At 39.6% G+C, this 19765-nt stretch overlaps 1 protein-coding gene across 9 annotated transcripts in view; it reads right to left on the bottom strand.

The window, feature by feature from the left end:
* Positions 1-19765, bottom strand: part of ZMYM2 (zinc finger MYM-type containing 2) — a 155231-nt gene that overhangs the window by 77703 nt on the left and 57763 nt on the right. For 8 of the 9 annotated variants that reach the window (XM_067562833.1, XM_067562832.1, XM_067562831.1 and 5 more), the window contains 2 exons: positions 3312-3462; positions 2244-2359 (listed from right to left, as the gene is read on the bottom strand). The exons of the other annotated variant lie outside the window; for it this stretch is intronic. In XM_067562833.1, coding sequence (XP_067418934.1) covers positions 2244-2359; positions 3312-3462 — 267 coding nt within the window. The remainder of the gene's footprint in view (positions 1-2243; positions 2360-3311; positions 3463-19765) is intronic. 9 annotated transcript variants of the gene reach the window in all.

Here is a 19765-nt window from a genome sequence, read left to right as displayed (position 1 = left end):
TAATACTGATTCACCTCAAACTCATTTTAACTGAGTAAATCCCAGTTTGAGAGAATTCACTTAAAAAAATCTATTAAGAAAAAAACAGGTACACTACTGGGCACATATTAGCTATTACTGTTCAGATGAGTAAAAGGTGAAGCTAAATTTATACACTAACAAAACATTAAGAAAATCTGGAGTATTATATTAAGTCAATTAATTATCCATTACATGGTTTATAGTACTGCTGCTCACATGGTTCATTAAATAAATCAGTCACCCACTTGCTCAAAGCATATCTCAGCCGCCAAATGCATGTGTGTCCCCTTATTTTTGTCATAGAATCTCACATTTTGTGAATAAAATCAAGCAGATTCAGAGTTAACTCTCTACTTCCATAGATGAAAGGCATCATCTTGACTGAAGGAAGTGGGGGTGTATGGGAGAACTGGTTTCCTCTGTTTGAGCTCAATCCTATGTAGTTCACTCAGGTATTAAAGATGCTGTGAATAGCTCATGCCACTATCTGTGCTTCAGATCTATGCCCTTCCTATCTGGATAAACCCAGAAGAGTGGAACATGGGTGAACTGTTAACAGATACTATCAACTCTTCCTTTAGGGGCATTGGTTTCTATTAAGTAAATGATTATGTGACCAAAAGTCATCACCTGAGGTGTACAATTTAGCCAATTACCACTCAGTACCTGACCTTCCATCCCTGGTTAAATGTATATAAAAGATTACAGCAAGACCCCTCACTGTACATGGATGCCTCAGATTGCCTTAATCCATGTTAATCTGGGCTGGGCACAGACCAAGGTATAGCACAGATACTGCAATGGTAGCATTAGCAGATCTACTGAATGAGGTGAAAGAGGAAGAGCCAGTATCCATGCCAACATTTGTAGATCTATCAGCTGCCTTCAGTATTGTTGATGAAACACTGTCTGGTCTGCAAAATTGAGCAGTAGAAGACAGGGCTGTTCTTCAATAACCTTATTTCTTACGAGATACCAAACTGTTTTGAGCAATTGCTTTTCAGCAACAAGAGCACTCATATGTGAATTCTGTAGGATTCCATCCTGTTGAACAAGAGGGGAATGACAAATATATGCGACTGTTGGGAGGATTAGCTAGAGACATGGATTATAATATTCTCAGTGTGCTAACGACACCCAACTCAATCTAGACAGTGCTGTTGGATGCCAGATGTTTGAAAGAGACTGGGGCACAGATGAAGGCTATCTGTCTGAAGTTCAATCTGGAGAAGACTGACATGATGCTGGTACGCTTTGTAAGAAGCAACCAGAAATGCAGGAGGAATTACATCTTCTCCCATAACTGAGGGCAATTTAGACTTTAATAACATATGGGAAGCCATCTGGGGATACTGCTGGATCCCCAGTCACTATTGGACAATAATACAGCAACAACAATAGGAAAGCTTTATTCCATTTTTGTTTAATCTGGAGAAAGCAACAATTTTTACAGATGTAGAGTAGGCTACTGTCATTCATACCTTCGTCATCTAAAGATTTAATACAGTCTATATGGAAGCTATACCTGAAATCAAGCCAGAAACTGAAGCTTGTTAGGAACGTGTCAGTCCACTTGATAAGTAGCATATCCCAGCCGAAGAACACGGCATCAGTGCTCTTGGATATGCATTGGCAACCTATTGATTTTCTGGGTGTAGTTTAAGTGGTTAGTTTTCATCTGCAAGTCCTCAATGGTATAGGATGTAATTATTTCAGAGAGCTCCTCTGTCCCCATGACATATTGCTGTGCTTGCAGTCAGTGGAGCCCCATACAATAGAGGCCACTTTATAAAAGAGAGGGAGCTGTATGCAGGGTATTCAAACATGAAGGACACTCAACTTCGGAATTCACTTCCCCCCACTTGGTCTGAAAGAGCCAGAATTTGTAGACCTTCATTGCATGCTGCAAGGCTCATCTTTGTACCCATGCTTTGGGAATGAAAGGATATGATGAGGACTGATATTCGTGGGTGTACCTAAGTATGCTGGGGTATATATTTTCTTGGTTATTTTCAGATTTCCTAGGTTCTGAGTTTTATCTTTATGAAATTGTACTTGTCATGGCCCAAGAGGCTATTTTTTAGGGTTCTTCAAAAATCAAAATAAGTTACGTAAAAGCCAGATATTTTAATATGCACATATTTAACACACGCATAAACAAATATATATATATATATATATATATATATTCAGGGAGGAAAAGATTTAACACAACAGCTAACCTGAAATTTAGCTACACAACTGGAACTGCAAAAGTTGTACAGTTTTCCATCAGGCATTGTGGCTTGATATTGAGGTAAAGAGTTTCGTTTACAAAAGTGGCAAATAATTCCAATACCTAAAAGAAAAACGCAGTTTACAAAAAAAATAAATACAAATAGTAGTGTAGAAATTTACTGGGTTATAATTCACCACTTCCCATCACTTTATTAATGTAAAATATAAACTTCATGGTTCAATTTTCTTACAAAAAACTATTACGCTCTGAAAATTGTGAATGTGCAACAGAAAAATATACATTTTTAGTTCTTCCTGATCTTTTGTTAAACTTCAGTGTTGAAGTATTTTCCTGTTCTTATCAAAAGCTTATTAGTATTTCCAATTTAGTGATCAAACTAGTTCTCTCTGTCTCCTTTTCCCACTAGGACATCTTGATAGATTTACCCGCCCCTTTCCCAGAACAAACATCTTGGCTAAATGACACATCTTGAAGGGAGACAGAGTTGCAATGTCACACGCATGGACTTTATTCAATATTGCTTGGTGTCAAAGATGAAAAAGTACCACCTACATGCATGAAGACTGTACTATATCTGCTTCTGTAGCATTACTGGTATACACTATTCATTATGTTTCAACATTTTCCCCCCAGTAACCTAGAAACCTCAATGCACTGGAAAATGTTTTTTTATAGGGGAACAATTTGAGAATCAATAAGCTAAAAAGAAGAGAAGGTTGCAATATTCCAAATGGGAGATGACCAGAGTAGGAACTAAAATATTACAAGTCCAGAATATATTAAAAAAAAAAAAAAAAGAGTATGTTTTTCTTTTAAAATCTGTAAAACACTCAGATACAATAGTGATGAGTGTAATTTAAAAAACCTACGAAGTTTTATATTCTAAAACAAAAAACAATCTTAGTACACAAAATGAGACTATTTTTGCAAATCTTGTCTTCTTTCTTCTTACGAGAAATAAACAGAAGTAAAACATGGAAGTCAAAATTTATCTTTTAAAATTCAAGTCTCCTCTTATCAGTGATGATAAGCAACCATCCTTTTCACTTACTTTGTGATTTTGCATATTTTGATTTGTGTGTGTTCATGCATGCAGTTGAGCAGTATGGCTCCATATATCCATTAGGTCCTATGCACTGAGTCATGTCAAAAAACCTGCACTGAGCTCTGCAACCAGTACAAGCTGTTAATTTGCCATATTTCTAAAACATAAAACAAAGCAAAACAATGCATTAGTTATGACTTTTTTAAAGTTATATTATAACAAGTACGCAGGAAGATATATTTTCTGCTATTCTCTCCCCTTTAAAATCTTCCTGTATTACATAAAAGATCATCCCTTCACAGAATCTAACACATTTCTTTTGGCACGAAGGGAGGGCATGGCTAAAAATAAATATTTTTTTAAATCTCAAGAGTACTGAAAATGATTCTGTGAACTGTGTTAGAGCCTAGGTAAATCTGAGTGAGTACAAGGATTTGGAGGTAACCATATTTTATCCCTCCCTGTGAGTGTATAAATGGTGTAATGAGAGACGTGTGTATTCTTGGGGGGAGGTGGGCAAGAACAAAGGTTTAAAATAAGGGACATTCTATGCTCCAAAAAGGACTTCACTCATGCAGGGAGAAAGGACACAAGGAGGCACAAAAATGGAACTCAGGAGAATACATGGAAAGTGGAATTTTATGTTAAATGCTAAAAAACACATTAAAATGCTTTCCTGTAGCTGAATTAAAATACATGGGATCTCTCAGCTGTTTATAGACATGTAAACTGTAAGATGGGTTTCACCTTAAATAGCTCCCAGGGTAATTTTAGATACAAAATGGTCAAGCTCCCATGCAACAGTATCTTACAGAAATACCCTCTACTTGACCTTCCATACTGAATGATTCTTAAGACTATCAGTAACAAAATAATCACTGGTGAACTACAACATGCTTTCAGTGGGATCAAAGGCTCCACACTGAGGTTGTCTGATGTTAAGATATACCATGGGTATTATGAATAAACCCTGTGTGGATACAAAATTTGTAATATATAGTGGATATCCACAGATTTGTAGGGCTCTAGCTTTGAATACTGTTGCAACCAACAGACCTAACATTAATATTATCTGAGGGCTGGTTCACTCTAACCGCGCGATTTGGGAGCAGTTGACAGGAGTTACGCAAACTACATAGAGTAGTTTCCATAACTGATGTCAACTGTTCTGCTTCCCTTCTGCGCGCTGTTCCCATTGCGCTGAGCCACTTGAGGGGGTGGACTTACTCAGTCGACTTCCTGATCGATTGAGCAGGTCTCACTGACCACTCAATCAATCAAGAAAGATTGATCTGGCAGCGGTGATTATGCCGCTGTCAGTCTGAACACAGCCTGAGCTGAAACTTGCGGGCTCTGACAAATCCTGAAGATAGATTTCTCTTAGCTTTGGATTACCTCGGGCTCCTGTCTTGATGCAGCTGAGCCATGTCTAGAAGAGTTTCTATGTACCTCAACTGATCACCCAATGACAAGTTGGGACTTTAGGTGAACTCCAGCTAATTATAACACCCTGATGGTGACGAACTGATTTTAGACAACCTCTCCCTCCCTCCCACCCCCCGCCATCAGCAGTATCATTCAATCCCACAAGAGCACTCTCTAACCATGCAGATAAATCAAACTAGACCAAGGTAATCATTTAGTGAACACAAGAAGCACAGATGCCAACACAAAAGGCAATACACAAAATGAATAGTGCTGGCGTCTTATATTAATTTGATACACATCTCACAGGTAGGTGAGGATCCAAATGTACAAAAAAAATGAATATACAGAACACAAAGGTAATTGCCTCTCTCTAGTAGTATATTGGCTCCGAGTGACCATGTTGAATTTTTCCTTTGAAGGGTTACTGATTCATATGTCACCAAGTTAGATAGAGCCCTTCTGATATTTTATGTATGTGGAAGCACTTGGAATAAAGCTTGTTCCCCTATTTTGTCCAGTAACCTCTGCTTGATGGTAGCCTTTTTCAAAAGGGATTTTCTGCAGCATATTTTCCTAGTAGTTTCCCAAAATCATTCAACACCAAGGTCCAGGGGAAAAAAATGCAAGGGGCTTTCCTCTTCTGCTTCAGACCATCAAGAGGAGCATGTAAGGGCAAAACAGAGTTGTAAAAGCAGCAAGACAAGATTTGATGTGCAGCTGCTACACAGACCTTATGGCCTGTCTGGAATCAAGGAAGGACCAACTGGATGGCTGGACTAAGCAAATGGTATTTAGTATACAATCAGTAGCACTGGAGGGTGTCATGGCCCACTACCAATGCTTCAGAAATTCAAACAGACTTGCAATTTAAGAAGTTACTACTCCGTTTCATGCTGCAAGCTTGAGACTTTATAGAGTGAGAAAATTTTTGCTGCTGCTATCTAGAAAGAAGTGTCCAAATCCAAACCTAAATTTTTAATTTACTTAAGAATGTTTTTATTTTATACTAGGAAGCCAATGTCTTTATATTTTCATCCAATGAGTTTCCCACATGGACATAAACTTCAACATAAGGAATACAATTTTCCCAATGGTACATGAAGGTGTAATTCTACAGAAAGATTCTGGAAGTGTCTAATCATAACAATGAAACTTTCACTGTTTATGTCACTGACCCCTACACAAGGAAATTTTAGCACTTTTGCAATATTGATAGTACACTATTTAACACAGTATTTTGTATTAAAAAAATCTCCTTCACCTACCCAGTCTTCACCTCTTTCAACCCAAACTTCTATGCTGCCTCCTCTTCTGAATATTTTTCCATATCTTGTTTCTATTCCTATCAGCCCTCCACCAAGGTTGTAAGTTTGAATGTTAAAACCGTTTGCAATCCCAAAAGTATATTAAATTTATAAACTTTTCTGCTTTCACTTCATGTTAAGTACTAAATAATATTAGAAACGGTACAGGAGACTTAGATGGCTTTTGTATGAAATGGACCATGGTTCTGAGATATTACAAAAGATGGTTTCCATTCATTTGGCAATTCTACTGATAAGGACTTGGCTGTAAAATCTATCCTTTGCTGTAGAAATGTATGATGGAATCTAACCATTCATTAAAAATAAACAAGTTTCTGTCTCGTACAGTTGTGAAACTGTCAAACTCAAAAATATAAGCCAAAGTGGTGTTCTCTGTTTCCAACATTACAGACAACCTGCAACAACAGTTCTGAGAAATGTAATACTCTCCCTTTCATCGCAATGGATAATTATTTTTAACTGTTAAGCATCAACAATATGCAAAGTCCAACAGACAAGACAAACATTAAGACATTCATTACCTTGGAAAAAACTTACAATCCTGAAATCATCAAGGAAAAAAGCAAACCAAGATGCACTAAGAGAACGAGAGGAAGAAGCTACCTTAGATACATTTTTAAAGTCTTAAATATTGTGGGCCTTAAGTTTTTGGGTTTTTTTAAAAAACAAAAGGGTCTTCAGAGAGGATGCAAATGAAGAAAGCATAGAGATCCTGAACACTGGAATGGAAAAGGAGTTCCGAAAGGAGGCAGTTTTAAGACTGAAGAAGGAAAACAAAATCAGGAAATGAAGAGGGCATTGAAGCTAGTGTGGCAAGTTGAAGGGGGCAAGAAGGAATACAATAGAACTTCTTAACTTTTAAAACTGATTATGACTTTAAACATCACTATTTCATTGTTCATTTTAGAAATATGCACAAACTCATTCAGCTAATACAATAATTGGATGTGTTGGCAGAGATGGCAGCTGACAAAGAATATAGATTTCAACCTTCCAGCCCTATTTCAAATTATCTTCAACTATGCCCACAAACAAGTGTGGAACAGCAGATAGGTCCCCTCCACAAAAGCTATATAAACAGGATATAAAAATTCTCCCTATGCCTTCCTAAAGGGTCATTTGCCAAACTGCCAAAACTTCCAGTTTCCCCCACAATGCACTGGCATTGCCAAAATCAAAGGCAAGTTTTAAGACTGCAAATTTAAGGAGTGCATAAATTAAAATTATGAATAAAATAAATGTTTTAGATAATGGAATAGAGAGTACACTTATAAAGTATGCAGAGAATAAGGACAATTGCAAAGTACTACACTTAGAAAGGAGCACTGCAGAAAGGGAATTGAGGGTTATAATGCATCACAAGCTAATATGGGTCAACAGTATAACACTGTTACAAAAAAAGCTAACATCATTCTGGGATGTATTAGCAGGAGTGTTGTAAGCAAGTCATAATAAATTTTTCCACTCTACCCTGTGCTAATAAGGCCTCAGTCGGAGTATTGTGTCCAGTTCTGGGTTCCATATTTCAAGAAATAGGGGAACAAAATGGAGAAAGTCCAGAGGAGAGCAACAAAAATGATTAGAGTCTAGAAAACAGACAGACTTTAAGGTCAGAAAGGACCATTATGATCATCTAGTTTGACCTCCCAAACTATCAGAGAAACAAGGCTACCTGCAGGCAACTTTTCCTGGAACAGCACATACCCGAAATTCCTGCGCTTCAGAACAAGAGTAGTGCTCACACTGCGTCCTATGTTTGGGTTTCAACTCATGCAGATTGACTCTTTCCTCATAGGTCATCATGAGAAGAGAAGACTGAGGGGGACAAGATAACAGTTTTCAAGTACATAAAAGATTTTTACAAGGAGGATGGTGAAAAATTGGTTCTCGTTAATCTCTGAGGACAGGACAAGAAGCAATGGCTTTAAATTGCAGCAAGAAAGGTATAGGTTGGACATCAGGGTAGTTAGGACTGGAACAAATTAACTTAGGGAGGTTGTGGAATCTGCATCATTGGAGATTTTTAAGAACAGGTTAGACAAACACCTGTCACAAATGGTCTAGTTATTACTTAGTCCTGCCTTGAATGCAGGGGATTGGACGAGATGATCTATTGAGGTCCCTTCCAGTCTTACACTTCTATGATTCTAGAACACAAGGAATAGTATTTATTGTAATATTCACTTTTAATATGTAATTTAACAAACACCTGAGTGTGTGAATTTATATGAAGCAGCTGCAAAATTCAGGGATCTTACCAGACATTTTAGATTCACACTGCCACACAATACACAAAAGTATTATGCGTGACTGATTGGATTTTATTAACTAAAAGTGAAAGTAACTCAGCCCAGATGAACGAGCATTTTCCTTTCAACCTACCATATGATCCAAAATCTCTTACCCCTTGTTCAAGAAGGTACAAGATCTTGTTCAGGGTGGTCTGTAGCTTGTCCTCTCTCAAGGTCAGAGAAAGGGGAATGAAGAAGGGATGTGGAGAAACATGGCAAGCTACAGAGTATTTTTGTTGCAACGTTTCCCATACCACCTGTCTAAAATGAACTGGAACCAGATGTTTGAAATGTGAGTTACCAAACAACCCACAGGCTTATTTATGGATGAAGATAGTCTCTGTTGATGGGCTGAAAAGAAAGAAGGACCTATTCCTTGATCTAGGCTTCCCTCTGGTATTCTGTTGTCATGTCTTAACCAGAATAAGAGGAAAACCTCCTCTGGTAACTTTGTTGTTGGTAGGTGCAAACAGAGTTTGCTTTTTTATGAGGAGCTGGGCTTATGGTCCCCCTTGCATGGTGGACATGAAAAGTATGATTAGAGATTTCAAAAGCACACAGACTACAGCAAGAAGTATTTTAGAAAGATATACAAAAAAGAGATAAATATACTTATGTACCATTATAAAGCTCCTGGTTAAGATTAGAAATAAGGTAACAATGGGAAAAGGCAGCTAGGAAAGGATGGAGAAGAGAATTCAATCTTTTGGTTTTTCAAAGAGAGACTTTGGCACACAAAGGATGCATTTCCACCAGTTACATAAAGAAGTCTGCTAGGAGCATTTAACTTCAAAAAGGGGAACTACACAAAAATGAGGAAGCTAGCCAAACAGAAAAGAAATGGTCACAAGAGTGAAATGCCTGCAAATTGCAAAGACTATTTAAAATACCATAATACAGGCTCAAACTAAATGTATACCACAAATAAACAAAGTAAAGACAAAAAAAAATACCACCTTGGCTAAAGAGCAGAGTAAAAGAGGTGACTAAGGCAAAAAGGCATCCTTTAAAAATTGGAAGTCAAATCTTCCTGAGGAAAATAGAAAGGAGCATAAAGTCTGGTAAGTCAAGTATGATAAAGAAGACCAAAAAAGAATTTGAAGAGCAACAGCTAACGACACAAAAACAAACAACAAAAAATGTTTACATACTTGTTAAACAGGAAGATTGCCAAACAATCAGTGGGTCACTGGACAATTAAGGTCCTAAACAAGGCTGCTGCAGAGAAGCTAAATGCCTTCTTTCCATTGGTCTTAGCTACAAAAGGATGTGGGAGTGATCCCCACATGTGAGCCATTCTTTTTAAGCGACAAATCTGAGGAACTCTCCCAGACTCAGGTATCAGCAGAAGAGGTTTTGGAACAAATTCATAAATTAAACAGTAATAAATCACCAGGACCAGATGGTATTCACCCAAGAGTTCTACAGAAACTCAGATATCAAACTGCAGAACTACTAAGTGTGGTACATAAGCTATCATTTAAATCAGACTTAGTACTAAATGAGTGGAAGATAGCTAACACACACTGATGTTTTTTAAAAAGGCTCCAGAGGTGATTCTGGCAAATTTCAGGCAAGTAAGCCTTCGATACCAGGCAAAATGGTTGAAACTATAGCAAAGAACAGAATTATCAGAGACACAGATAAACACAATATGTTGGGGATGAGACAATACGGCTTTTGTAAAGGGAAATTATGCCTCAACAATCTATTAAAATTCTCTGAGTGGCGAGCGGAGGTTAACAAGCATGTGGACAAGGGTGATCCAGACAATACAGCATACCTGGACTTTGAGAAAGTCTGACACAAGGTCCCTCACCAAAGTCTCTTAAGCAAACTAAGCAGTCATGGGATAAGAGGGAAGATCCCCTAGGGATCAGTAACTGATTAAAGGATATGAAACCATGGGTAGAAATAAATGGTCAGTTTTCACAATGGAGAGAGGTAAACAGCAGGGTCCACCAGGGATCTATACTGGGATCTGGGCTATTTAAAAATTATCTGGAAAGGGGGTGAACAGGTAGGTGTTAAATTCGCAGACAATACAAAATTACTCAAGATAGTTAGAGTCCAAAACTGACTGCAAAGAATTACGAAGTGGCCAAAGAAAATCAATGTCAGCAAATGCAAAATAATATACACTAGAAAAAATAATCCCAATTATGCACATTAAATGATGGTGTCTAAGTTAGTTGTTACCATTCAAGAAAAATCTTGGAGTCATTGTGGACAGTTCTCTGGGGAAAAAAATGTTTATTCATCGTGTCAGTCAAAAAAACTAACAGAACGTTAGGAAGCATAGGAAAGGGATGGATAGATAAAAAAGAAAATAGCATAATGCTACTATATAAATCGATGGAAATATCCACATCTTGACTACTGCATGCCGTTCTGGCAGCCCCACCTCAAAAGAGATATATTAGAATTGGCAAAATACAGAGAAGGGCAACAAAAATGATTAGAGATATGGAACAGCTTCCATAAGAGGAGAGATTAAAAAGACTGGGACTGTTTATCTTATAAAAGGAACAACTAAAGAGGAGACATGTTCGAGATCTATAAAATCGTGAATGGCATGGAGAAAGTGAATATGGAAGTGTTATTTACCCCTTCACATATCATAAGAACTAGGGAGTCACCCACTGAAATTAATAGAAAGCAGGTTTAAAACAAACAAAAGGAAGTACTTCTCCGTTCAACACACAGTCAACCTGTGGAACTCGTTGCCAGGGGATGTTGTGAAGGCCAAAAGTACAACTGGACTCAAAAAAGAATTAGATAAGTTCCTGAAGCATAGGTGCATCAATGGTAATTAGCCAAGACGGTCAGAGACACAACCACAGACTCCGGGTGTCCCTAAACCTCAAACTGCCAGTAGTTGGGACTGGATGACAGTGGATGGATCACTTGATAAGTTGCCTTGTTCCATTCCTTCCCTCTGACACATCTGGCACTGGCCACTGTTAGAAGACAAGATTATTGGCTAGAGGGACCATTGATCTGACCCAATATGGCTACTCTAATGTTGAGTGGAACCACAATGAAAGAAAAAGAGGTGTCAGAGCTGGTGTGGAAGGATCATCATCCACTACTGAAGTAGAGACATAAGGAAAATAACTTTTGTTACTAATTACATGGAGCTCAGACTGAAAGCTATCAGTTGAAAGGAACAGCTGAATAAGTGAGAGAAAGCTACTTTAAATTACTTGGCTGAGAAAGTGATGGTCTCTGTGGGACCAAATGTACCATTCACCTCCAAGAAAGAGACATTTAGCAGCAGAAGCTACAAAAGCGGAGAAGAGTGCCACTTGTACCCCTTTCCTCAGCGATTTGATCCAAATGCCCAATACACCGTCCATCCCCAGAACCCCTCAAGCATAAGTGTAGTCCCTTCCCTCGTCCAGCCACATTGTAGGCTGTGGAAGATATTTGTGACGCATTGGATAGAAATAGGGGCTTGACAGGCCTGGTCAGAACCGGTTTGATAAGAGGCACTGCTCAGCTTTGTAAACAGGTTTTGCAATCCCATGTGAATTTGTCTGTGGTGCCAAAAAAGGAGGAAAGTTAGGAAGCAAGGTCACGTGCTATAAATTTGCCAATGCTAGCTCAACCTTAGAGCTGATATGTTATGCTGCATACAAAAGCTTGAAATGCAAACTGCGCAATGAGACTCGGCCATGAATCCACTTGGATTGTGTGGCACCGATCCCCTGCAGCTCGCTTCGCAGAGCCGCTTATTAGGGCCTCCCTCTGCTGTTTGGAGCGTAAGCCGTGATTAAAGATAAGTGTACCTAACTGGTGTGGGCGTGTTTTTATTCCTCACCTGGTATCCAGAACCTGCAGGCAGCTGTGATCAGCGGTGCCTGGCATAACACACATGGACTTGAGAATCACCTCCTGGGCACTGGCTCAGACCACAGAAGCAAGAGCTGTAGCAGGCTTTCACAGCCCCTTAACACCAGGGACATTTGAATCTACATTCCATAACCTGAAATTTGCAAACAATCAACTGCCTAAATGTCCAGTGCCCTCTTCCCTCTGCATCTCCAATTTAGACCCTCCGTTGCGAGCCTCACTGTAACCGCCAATCAGGCAACTGTCATCTTCCTTTTCCAGAACTCCTTTTCTTTTCACTTTGAAGTCTTCACCTTCAACCAAATCCCCACACACCACTATCCATAGCAATCTCCCAACTCGCAGCCCTCCCCAAAATCAAAACCCACTGTCAAGACACTAATCGTTCACCTGAACACTGTCGTAGATCTATAATTTCTATATCCTAATTCTCTTATGTACTTCCCTTCTATATTTTTTGCACTTACCACTTTATATAGACTAATTTCTTCAGGCAGTGAGTGTCCTAAGGTATATAAAGCGCCGACTCACTTTAGCAGCTGTAAATTAAATAAAAATATAATCATATACGAACAACATTCCTCAAGTGTCAAAGGAAACTGTGTGTTTTGTTTTTAAGATTGGACAGTGGCATATACTACAGAGTTGAAGGAAAGTATTTGAGACAAAAGTGTTACTGACAATAGCAAATATATAGGAAGCAAGGGTCCAGAAACAGAAACCAACAGTGGAAGGAAAGAAGGAAAGGTTATTCACCCTGTGCAGTAACTCATTCTTCAAGATGTGTCCCCCTACAGGTGCTCCACTTCCAGTGCACACCTGCACCAGAGACTTTCACTAGCCCATTTGGTCCACACATGCGCTCCACAGATCCTCATGCCCCACAGACGAACTGCCCTCAGTATACACGGCTACACAGGCCAACTGCCCTCAGTTCCATCTCTACCGTAAAATCCCACAGAGGAAACTTCAAAGAAGAAGGGAAAGGAGGGAGGGAAGGCAGTTGTGCACCCACAGGGACACATCTCAAAGGTAAGTAACTTTTCCTCCTTCTTCAACTAGTGTCCCGGTGAGTGCGCCACTTCAGGTGACTTCCAAGCAATATTCCCAGAAGGAGGAGGGAGCTTCGAAATGGAGTCCAGCACTGAAGACAGAACTGCACTGCCAATTGTTGCATCAGATCTACAGGCACGTAACAAGGAATAGTGTTTGGAGAAAGTATACACTGAAAACCACATAGCGGCTCTGCAGATTCTCGGGTACTGGAACATTCTTAAGTAGGGCCATAAACATTGATTGTGACCATGAAAGGCAGGCCAAAACCCTAGCTGAAACTGCGCATTGGCAGCATCATTGCAAACAATACAGCCTGAAATCCACCTCAATAAGTCTCTGGGTAAAAATAGTGGATCCCTTATATCTGCCTTCAATGGAGATAAATAGTCTGAGAGACTTCCAAAATGGTTTAGTCTTATCTAGATAGAAGACCAATATTCTTCTGACATATAAGGTATGGAAAGCAGCTTCCTGTGCTGAGGGAAGTGGTTTCAGGGAGTGAAGGGGAGTAAATGTATAGTCTGGTCCAGACAAAACTCAGATGACATCTTAGACATAGGGAAACCTTGTCCTTGAAGAATACCATAAAGAAAGGATCTGCCATCAAAGCCCCAATTTCTCCAATTCTTTGAGCCAATGTAATGGCTATTAAAAAGACCGTCTTCATAGACAGGTTCTGTAGTAAGAAATAGGTCACCACTGGTTCAGGTCTTGTGAGTCGTGAGAACTAGATTAAGATCCCAAACCAGAGTGAGGACTTTTACCTGAGGAAGTCCCAATCTTTTAATGAACCTGACACTTGTAGGGTGAAAAAACACCTTACAGAGAAATCCTTCCAATGGAAAATGAAAAGCTATCACAGCCAAATGAACCTTGATCAAGCTACCTGATAAATGCATTTTCTTCAGTTGTATCAGGTAATCCAGAATAAGTGAAAGTGAGGAAGAGTCATGTGAGTCACTGGTGTTCACACCAACGGCTAAATCTTTCCCACTTCTGAAGCTAAGTACTACAGGTAGATTCTTTTCTGCTGTTTAATAATACCTACCATACCGCTACCAAATAAGTAGATTCTATTCCTGCAAACCATCAAGGATCCAAGCCTTGAGGCAGAGAATTTCCAGGTTGAGATGAAGCATTTGGCCAACAACTTGGGAGAGAAAAATGAGGAGTGCTCGGAAGACTGATCGCTGGACAAGAAGACAAACAGGTAAGGATACCATGCCTGTTTCAGCCTTATTGGGACTAATTAGAATAACCCTGGCTTTGCCCTGCCTGATCTCATTCATCTCCCTTAAAATTAGAGGCACCCAATATTGGAAGCAATCCTGGCCTATCACAAAACGCAAGTATCTTCTGTGAGATAGGTATATTGCAATATAGAAATGTGCCTTTTAGGTTGAGGGCTGAAAACCAATCCTGAGTCTAATGAAGGAGTTATCACTGCCAGAATCACCACCTTGAATTTGAAACTTTATAAATTTATTTAGGAGCCTAAGTTCTTAAATCAGTCCCCACCTTCTATCTTTCTTTGGTACAAGGAAATACTTTGAGTAGAAACCTTTCCCCTTCTGTTGAACAGGAGACAAAGAAGGCAGTCTATTTCTTGTTTCAATAGGAGCTTGAGAAAGAGGTCCCTGAATAGGGATGGGGAAGAATGCTGGGAAGCGGGGAGAGATGTAAAGTGAATGGCTTAGCCTGATGTAACAGTTTCCAAAACCCATCTGTCTGTAGTAATTTGCTCCCCTGCATGTCAAAAATCGGAAAGAAGGGATGCAGGCAAATTGTTACAACTAGCAGACTAACCAATGGGAAAGATTCAAACTCTTGACCAGTCTGTCAAAACTGAAACAGGATAAAGAGGCGTTCCATTATAAGAAACCTCAACTTGATCTCCCAGTTCATCCTGACCCTCCATTTAACAGCTAAACAGAAATTACACTTCTGTGTGATGTGCAACTTTCCTAGGCAGCAAATGCACTTGGAGTTGCCGTCGCTAACTGGGATGGCCTCCCCAGCAAGCAAGGCAGAATTTGAAGTCCAAAGAAGGGAAGCATCCCCGAAGAAAGAAGAGAGAGGGAAAAGGCATTCCTCTCACTTATAAAAGTAAACTAACTATACTAAACTAAACTAAACACTAAGCAAAAAATTCTAATTTGACAAGCATGCTCAAGACAGACACATTCAAGCTCCATATCAGGCCAAAGCAACTGAGAAAAACTGAGGGCAATTCGTCCACGCAGTCCTATATAGCCTCAGTGTGGGACCCGAGGATGTGTAGGGTGAAAATCTCTGATAGACAACACATGGGGTGCGTTAGTACCTGAACTGGAGCACCCATAGGGACACTACAGAAGAAGGGGGTCAAGAGAGCAAGATGCTTTCCTAAGGGTCTGGACGTCAAGTGCCTCAGAGAACAAGGAAAGTAGAGAAACAAATACCATGAGTGGGGATTAGTACTAGAATGGTAGTAGAGTGTTTCTTGTATTAACAGTGTCTTCTGTGAATTTAGCTACAAGTAGTGGTAAAGCATTAGAAGGCAAAGGCAAGCTGTGCGTGTGCACAGAAGTGTAAATGGTATGATACAGTACTACCAGTGCCATTAAAAAGGAGATAGAAGAAAGTACAAGATATTCCCCATTCCCCAATTCAAGTGCAAAATTTGAAGTATCTGGTGATGTTTTTAAATCTGATAGAGGTCCTGTCTCCATGTCCACTATTTTTCAATATGTCAATGTGTGTATTTGAGGATCCACTGCTAGTCCATATCCCAAAAGGAATAGGAAAGTGCAGGAAGCGCTCTTTTCTTTCTAGTGTAGAAATCAAACATAACAAGATGTATTGGTTAGTATAGGAAAAAAATAAAAATCAGGGAAAGATTAATCTAAATTGGATGGCAATATGGCATGGTTTCGGAAACTCACTGACTAAGCAGACGTTGTTTTGCAGCAGCTCAAGGTAAATTAATGGAGCTTTTACTGACCATAAAAAGCAACACTGCCATATCTTTGGTGATTGACACTTTTTCAAATATTATTCTGCCCCATCGCTCCCATAACCACATTGGTTGTTGGGAAACCATCAATGATGAACCATCAACCAATTGTCTCCACCCTTGACGACTGTGTTAGTGTCTGGGTCTCCGCAAAATTAATTCCTGTCCACTCTTCTTTGTTGTCAATCCATTTCTTTTTCTGTTTGCCTCTTCTTTTCTTCCCCCGTACTGTTCCTTAGAGGATGATCTTGGATAGGTCAGATGATCTTGTTACATGACCATACAACTTCAGCTTGCACTTCTTAACAGTCGTCAAGAGATCTTCATATGACCCAGCATATTGGGTGATGATGTTAGAAACCAATTCATTAGTGACATGGTCGAGGTAGGAGGAGATGCCCAAAATTTTACAAAAGTATCTCATCTCCACTACCTGTATTTTCCATTCAAGTACTGCCGTAAGGGTCCACGCATACAAAAAAATGGAGATGACAAGTGCAAGCAGCAGTTTCAGTTTGGACTTCAGGGAGATGTTCTTGTTCCTCCAAATTGGCTTTAATTTTGCCAGTGCAGTTGCTGTTGGTGCAGTTCTTTGCAAAATTTCCACCTCTGATCCCTTGTTGGTGATGACTGCCCCCAGATACTTTAACTGTTTCACTGTCTCCAGCTCCTGTCCACTGACAGTGATGTGTGAGTTGAACCCATCATGTTTGTCACCAGCTTGGTTTTCTCTGCATTAAATTCCCATGCTGTACTTTGCAGAGGTTTCATCCAATCATTTCACAAGATTAGCAAGTACTTCTTCGCTGCCTGCCAGGCCGTCAACATCATCAGCAAATTGAAGATTTGAGATTGTTCGCCCCGCCAATACTGACGGTGCATGTGATCTTTTAGGTCATCAGTCATTATGTGCTCTAAGCAGATGTTACACAGTGTGGGTGAAAGAAAGCAGCCTTGCCAGACTCCAACAGTGGTGTAAAACCACTCTCCTATTGTGCCACTGCCAAGAACTGCACTGTTGGCCTTGGCATACAGTTGTTTAATGGTAAAAATAAGCTTCATCGCTGAAATACAGGCTGGCTTTCATGCTGGAAGAATTATCATAGAACAGATTTTCAATCTTCATGTTATGTGAGAAGTACTTACAACACCAGCAGGACTCCCACCACGTCTTTGTTGATTTCAAGAAAGCATTTGACAGAGTATGGCACGAAACTCTCTGGGAAACCATAAAGAAGTACAATATTAGTCATAAGCTTATTCTACCCCATAGTCTTCAATATGCCACTTATTTTTGTACTGACAAGGCATAGCTGCTTACAGAAATTGTCAGAGGGAACTGTAATATTTTAGTAGCTAGATAGAGTGAAAAAACATTGCAGCTGCTTCATGGGATAAGCATATTAATTGTATGGTTCTGCTAAAACGAGCAGAAATTAAAGTTGGTATTTATATTGCCAATGTTACATTTCAAAGATAACACCTATAGAAAAGAAAGGGCAGTTAACACTTCATAGCTATTTTTTCAGAGGTTGTCTAAATACAGAAATACACCGCATATTTTGCTGTTCACTCTTCACCACCATAAAGGCTTAAAACACTTTTAAAATGGAAGCTTAAATTCTAGTAAACTCTGCAGCAAGTGATAGATTTTGTAGCTAAACTTAACACCAAGGAAAGCACAAATCTCTCTCAACAGAATAGGAACAGAGAAGGCTTGTCTTGTTCATGATATTGAGGGTGGAGATAGGAAAGACTACAGATTATGTGAAACTACAAGATGAAGAGGAGAGTCAAGAAAGTCAACATGCCAATGAAGTCCCATGTGGTGGTAAGTGTGAGAGCTGTCAGAGAAAGAAGGGGACTAGCAGTAAACCAGAGTCTCAGAAGGAGAGGAGTGCAATAAATGGAGATAATTTCAAAGGAGGAGGATAAGGGCTTTGAGAAGAAAGATGAGTTTGCCTTCTGCTTCTATGGCAGCCTCAAGGAAGAGGTGCTGCACAGATACTCTATACAAATGTTGAGTTCAGTACAAGTGGAAAGATATCCGAGTTTGAGCAACATGAAAGATCTGTCAGTTTGCAGCAAGTGATTTCCCTGTCAGGCCAGTATAGGAGGGCAACGTGTATGAATGACATTAGGACAGAAGGGAGAAGAAGGAGGGACAAGCACACAAAGTATCTGTGTGTACATTCTGCACAGGTTTCAACCTGAAGCACTAAAAAAGAAGGGAGAAGGGAAGCCCATTCATTCCCTTAAGAGTTAAGGATGAGGACAAAGTTTGAGATTTTTAATGAGCCTCATGATATTTCATCCACATTCTGCTTTTTAAATACTTTGGGGTTTGGCAATAAAAGTGAGAGTGGACTGGTAGAATTTCTCCATAGGCTGTTAGGTTTCCAGCACAATCTGCAAATCTACATTATTGCTTCGATGAACCATATTTATAATCATACTTCAGACTGCCATGTATTATAGCAGTTAAATTACTCCACCCTCCTGTATTGGGTACCAACAACCACAGAAATTAGAGTTGGAAGATTAAGTCATCCTATGCCTTGCCCTGCCAAAGTGCCAGAGTATTAGTTAGGAGATCTGGAAGATGGAAGTTCTAGGAGGGATTTCAAGAAGAGAGGTTGCTTGGTGAATATGTAGAACAAGGATCCTTGCAGGCACAGGGACCAGAATTTTAAAAAGTAAGGAGTTGTGAGTGAGAAAAGGTAAAACATTAAAGAAGAATGAATAGACAAAGAAGAGAGCATGACAGAAAAATAATTCCTTTCATGCTATACTTGTTTACAAATGAACCAATAGGATGTGATGGGATGTGTAGCTTTTAGTTTTCCAGCACACGTGCTATGGTGATGGAACTTTTTTTAAACAAGAAATACAACCAGAAGCACTGTCACTCTTTTATAGCTCTCACTCCTATTTGAAAGGAAGGCTATGACTACATAAAGAACTGGGAGTAAGTCCATCCTCTCACTTGGAAATCCCTAATTAACTTGGCCTTAGTAGGTTAGTTCTCACCACAACAGGCAAGAAGATCAGGTTTTAGAATAAGCCAAGACAGTTAGGTCCAAATGCATATTCTAACACAGAGACAGGGAAAGAAAGAGCACTCTGTATAAGGAAAAGAATCCAAATTCAAGATACTAAAGGGATGTTCTGAACTGGGAAAGGGATCAAATGTTAATTCATGTGATGAAAGGGCTGAGAAAGAGATGGGATTAGTACTCAGGCCAGGAACTGAGCATAGGCCTGGTCTACACTACAAAGTTAGGTTGATGCAAGACAGCCTACATCAACGCAGATGTGCATGTGTCTAGACTTAAATTGATCTCCCACCACTGTAAGAGCCCCGTTATGCTGGCACAGTAACACCATCTCCCCGAGCGGCACAGCGCCATAGTCAATGTACTTAAGTCAACGCAGTGCACGTAGACACTGTTACTTATGTTGTCCCTATTTGTTCTCCAGCTGCTGTCTCACAATGCCTCACAATGACCA

Source organism: Emydura macquarii, unplaced genomic scaffold (assembly GCF_026122565.2).
Source record: "Emydura macquarii macquarii isolate MOO-44397 ecotype Brisbane River unplaced genomic scaffold, CSIRO-AGI_Emac_v2 contig_2473, whole genome shotgun sequence".
NCBI lineage: Eukaryota > Metazoa > Chordata > Testudines > Chelidae > Emydura > Emydura macquarii.
Note: the sequence above shows the minus strand (reverse complement) of the source record. Positions and strands in the feature narration are given on the sequence as shown.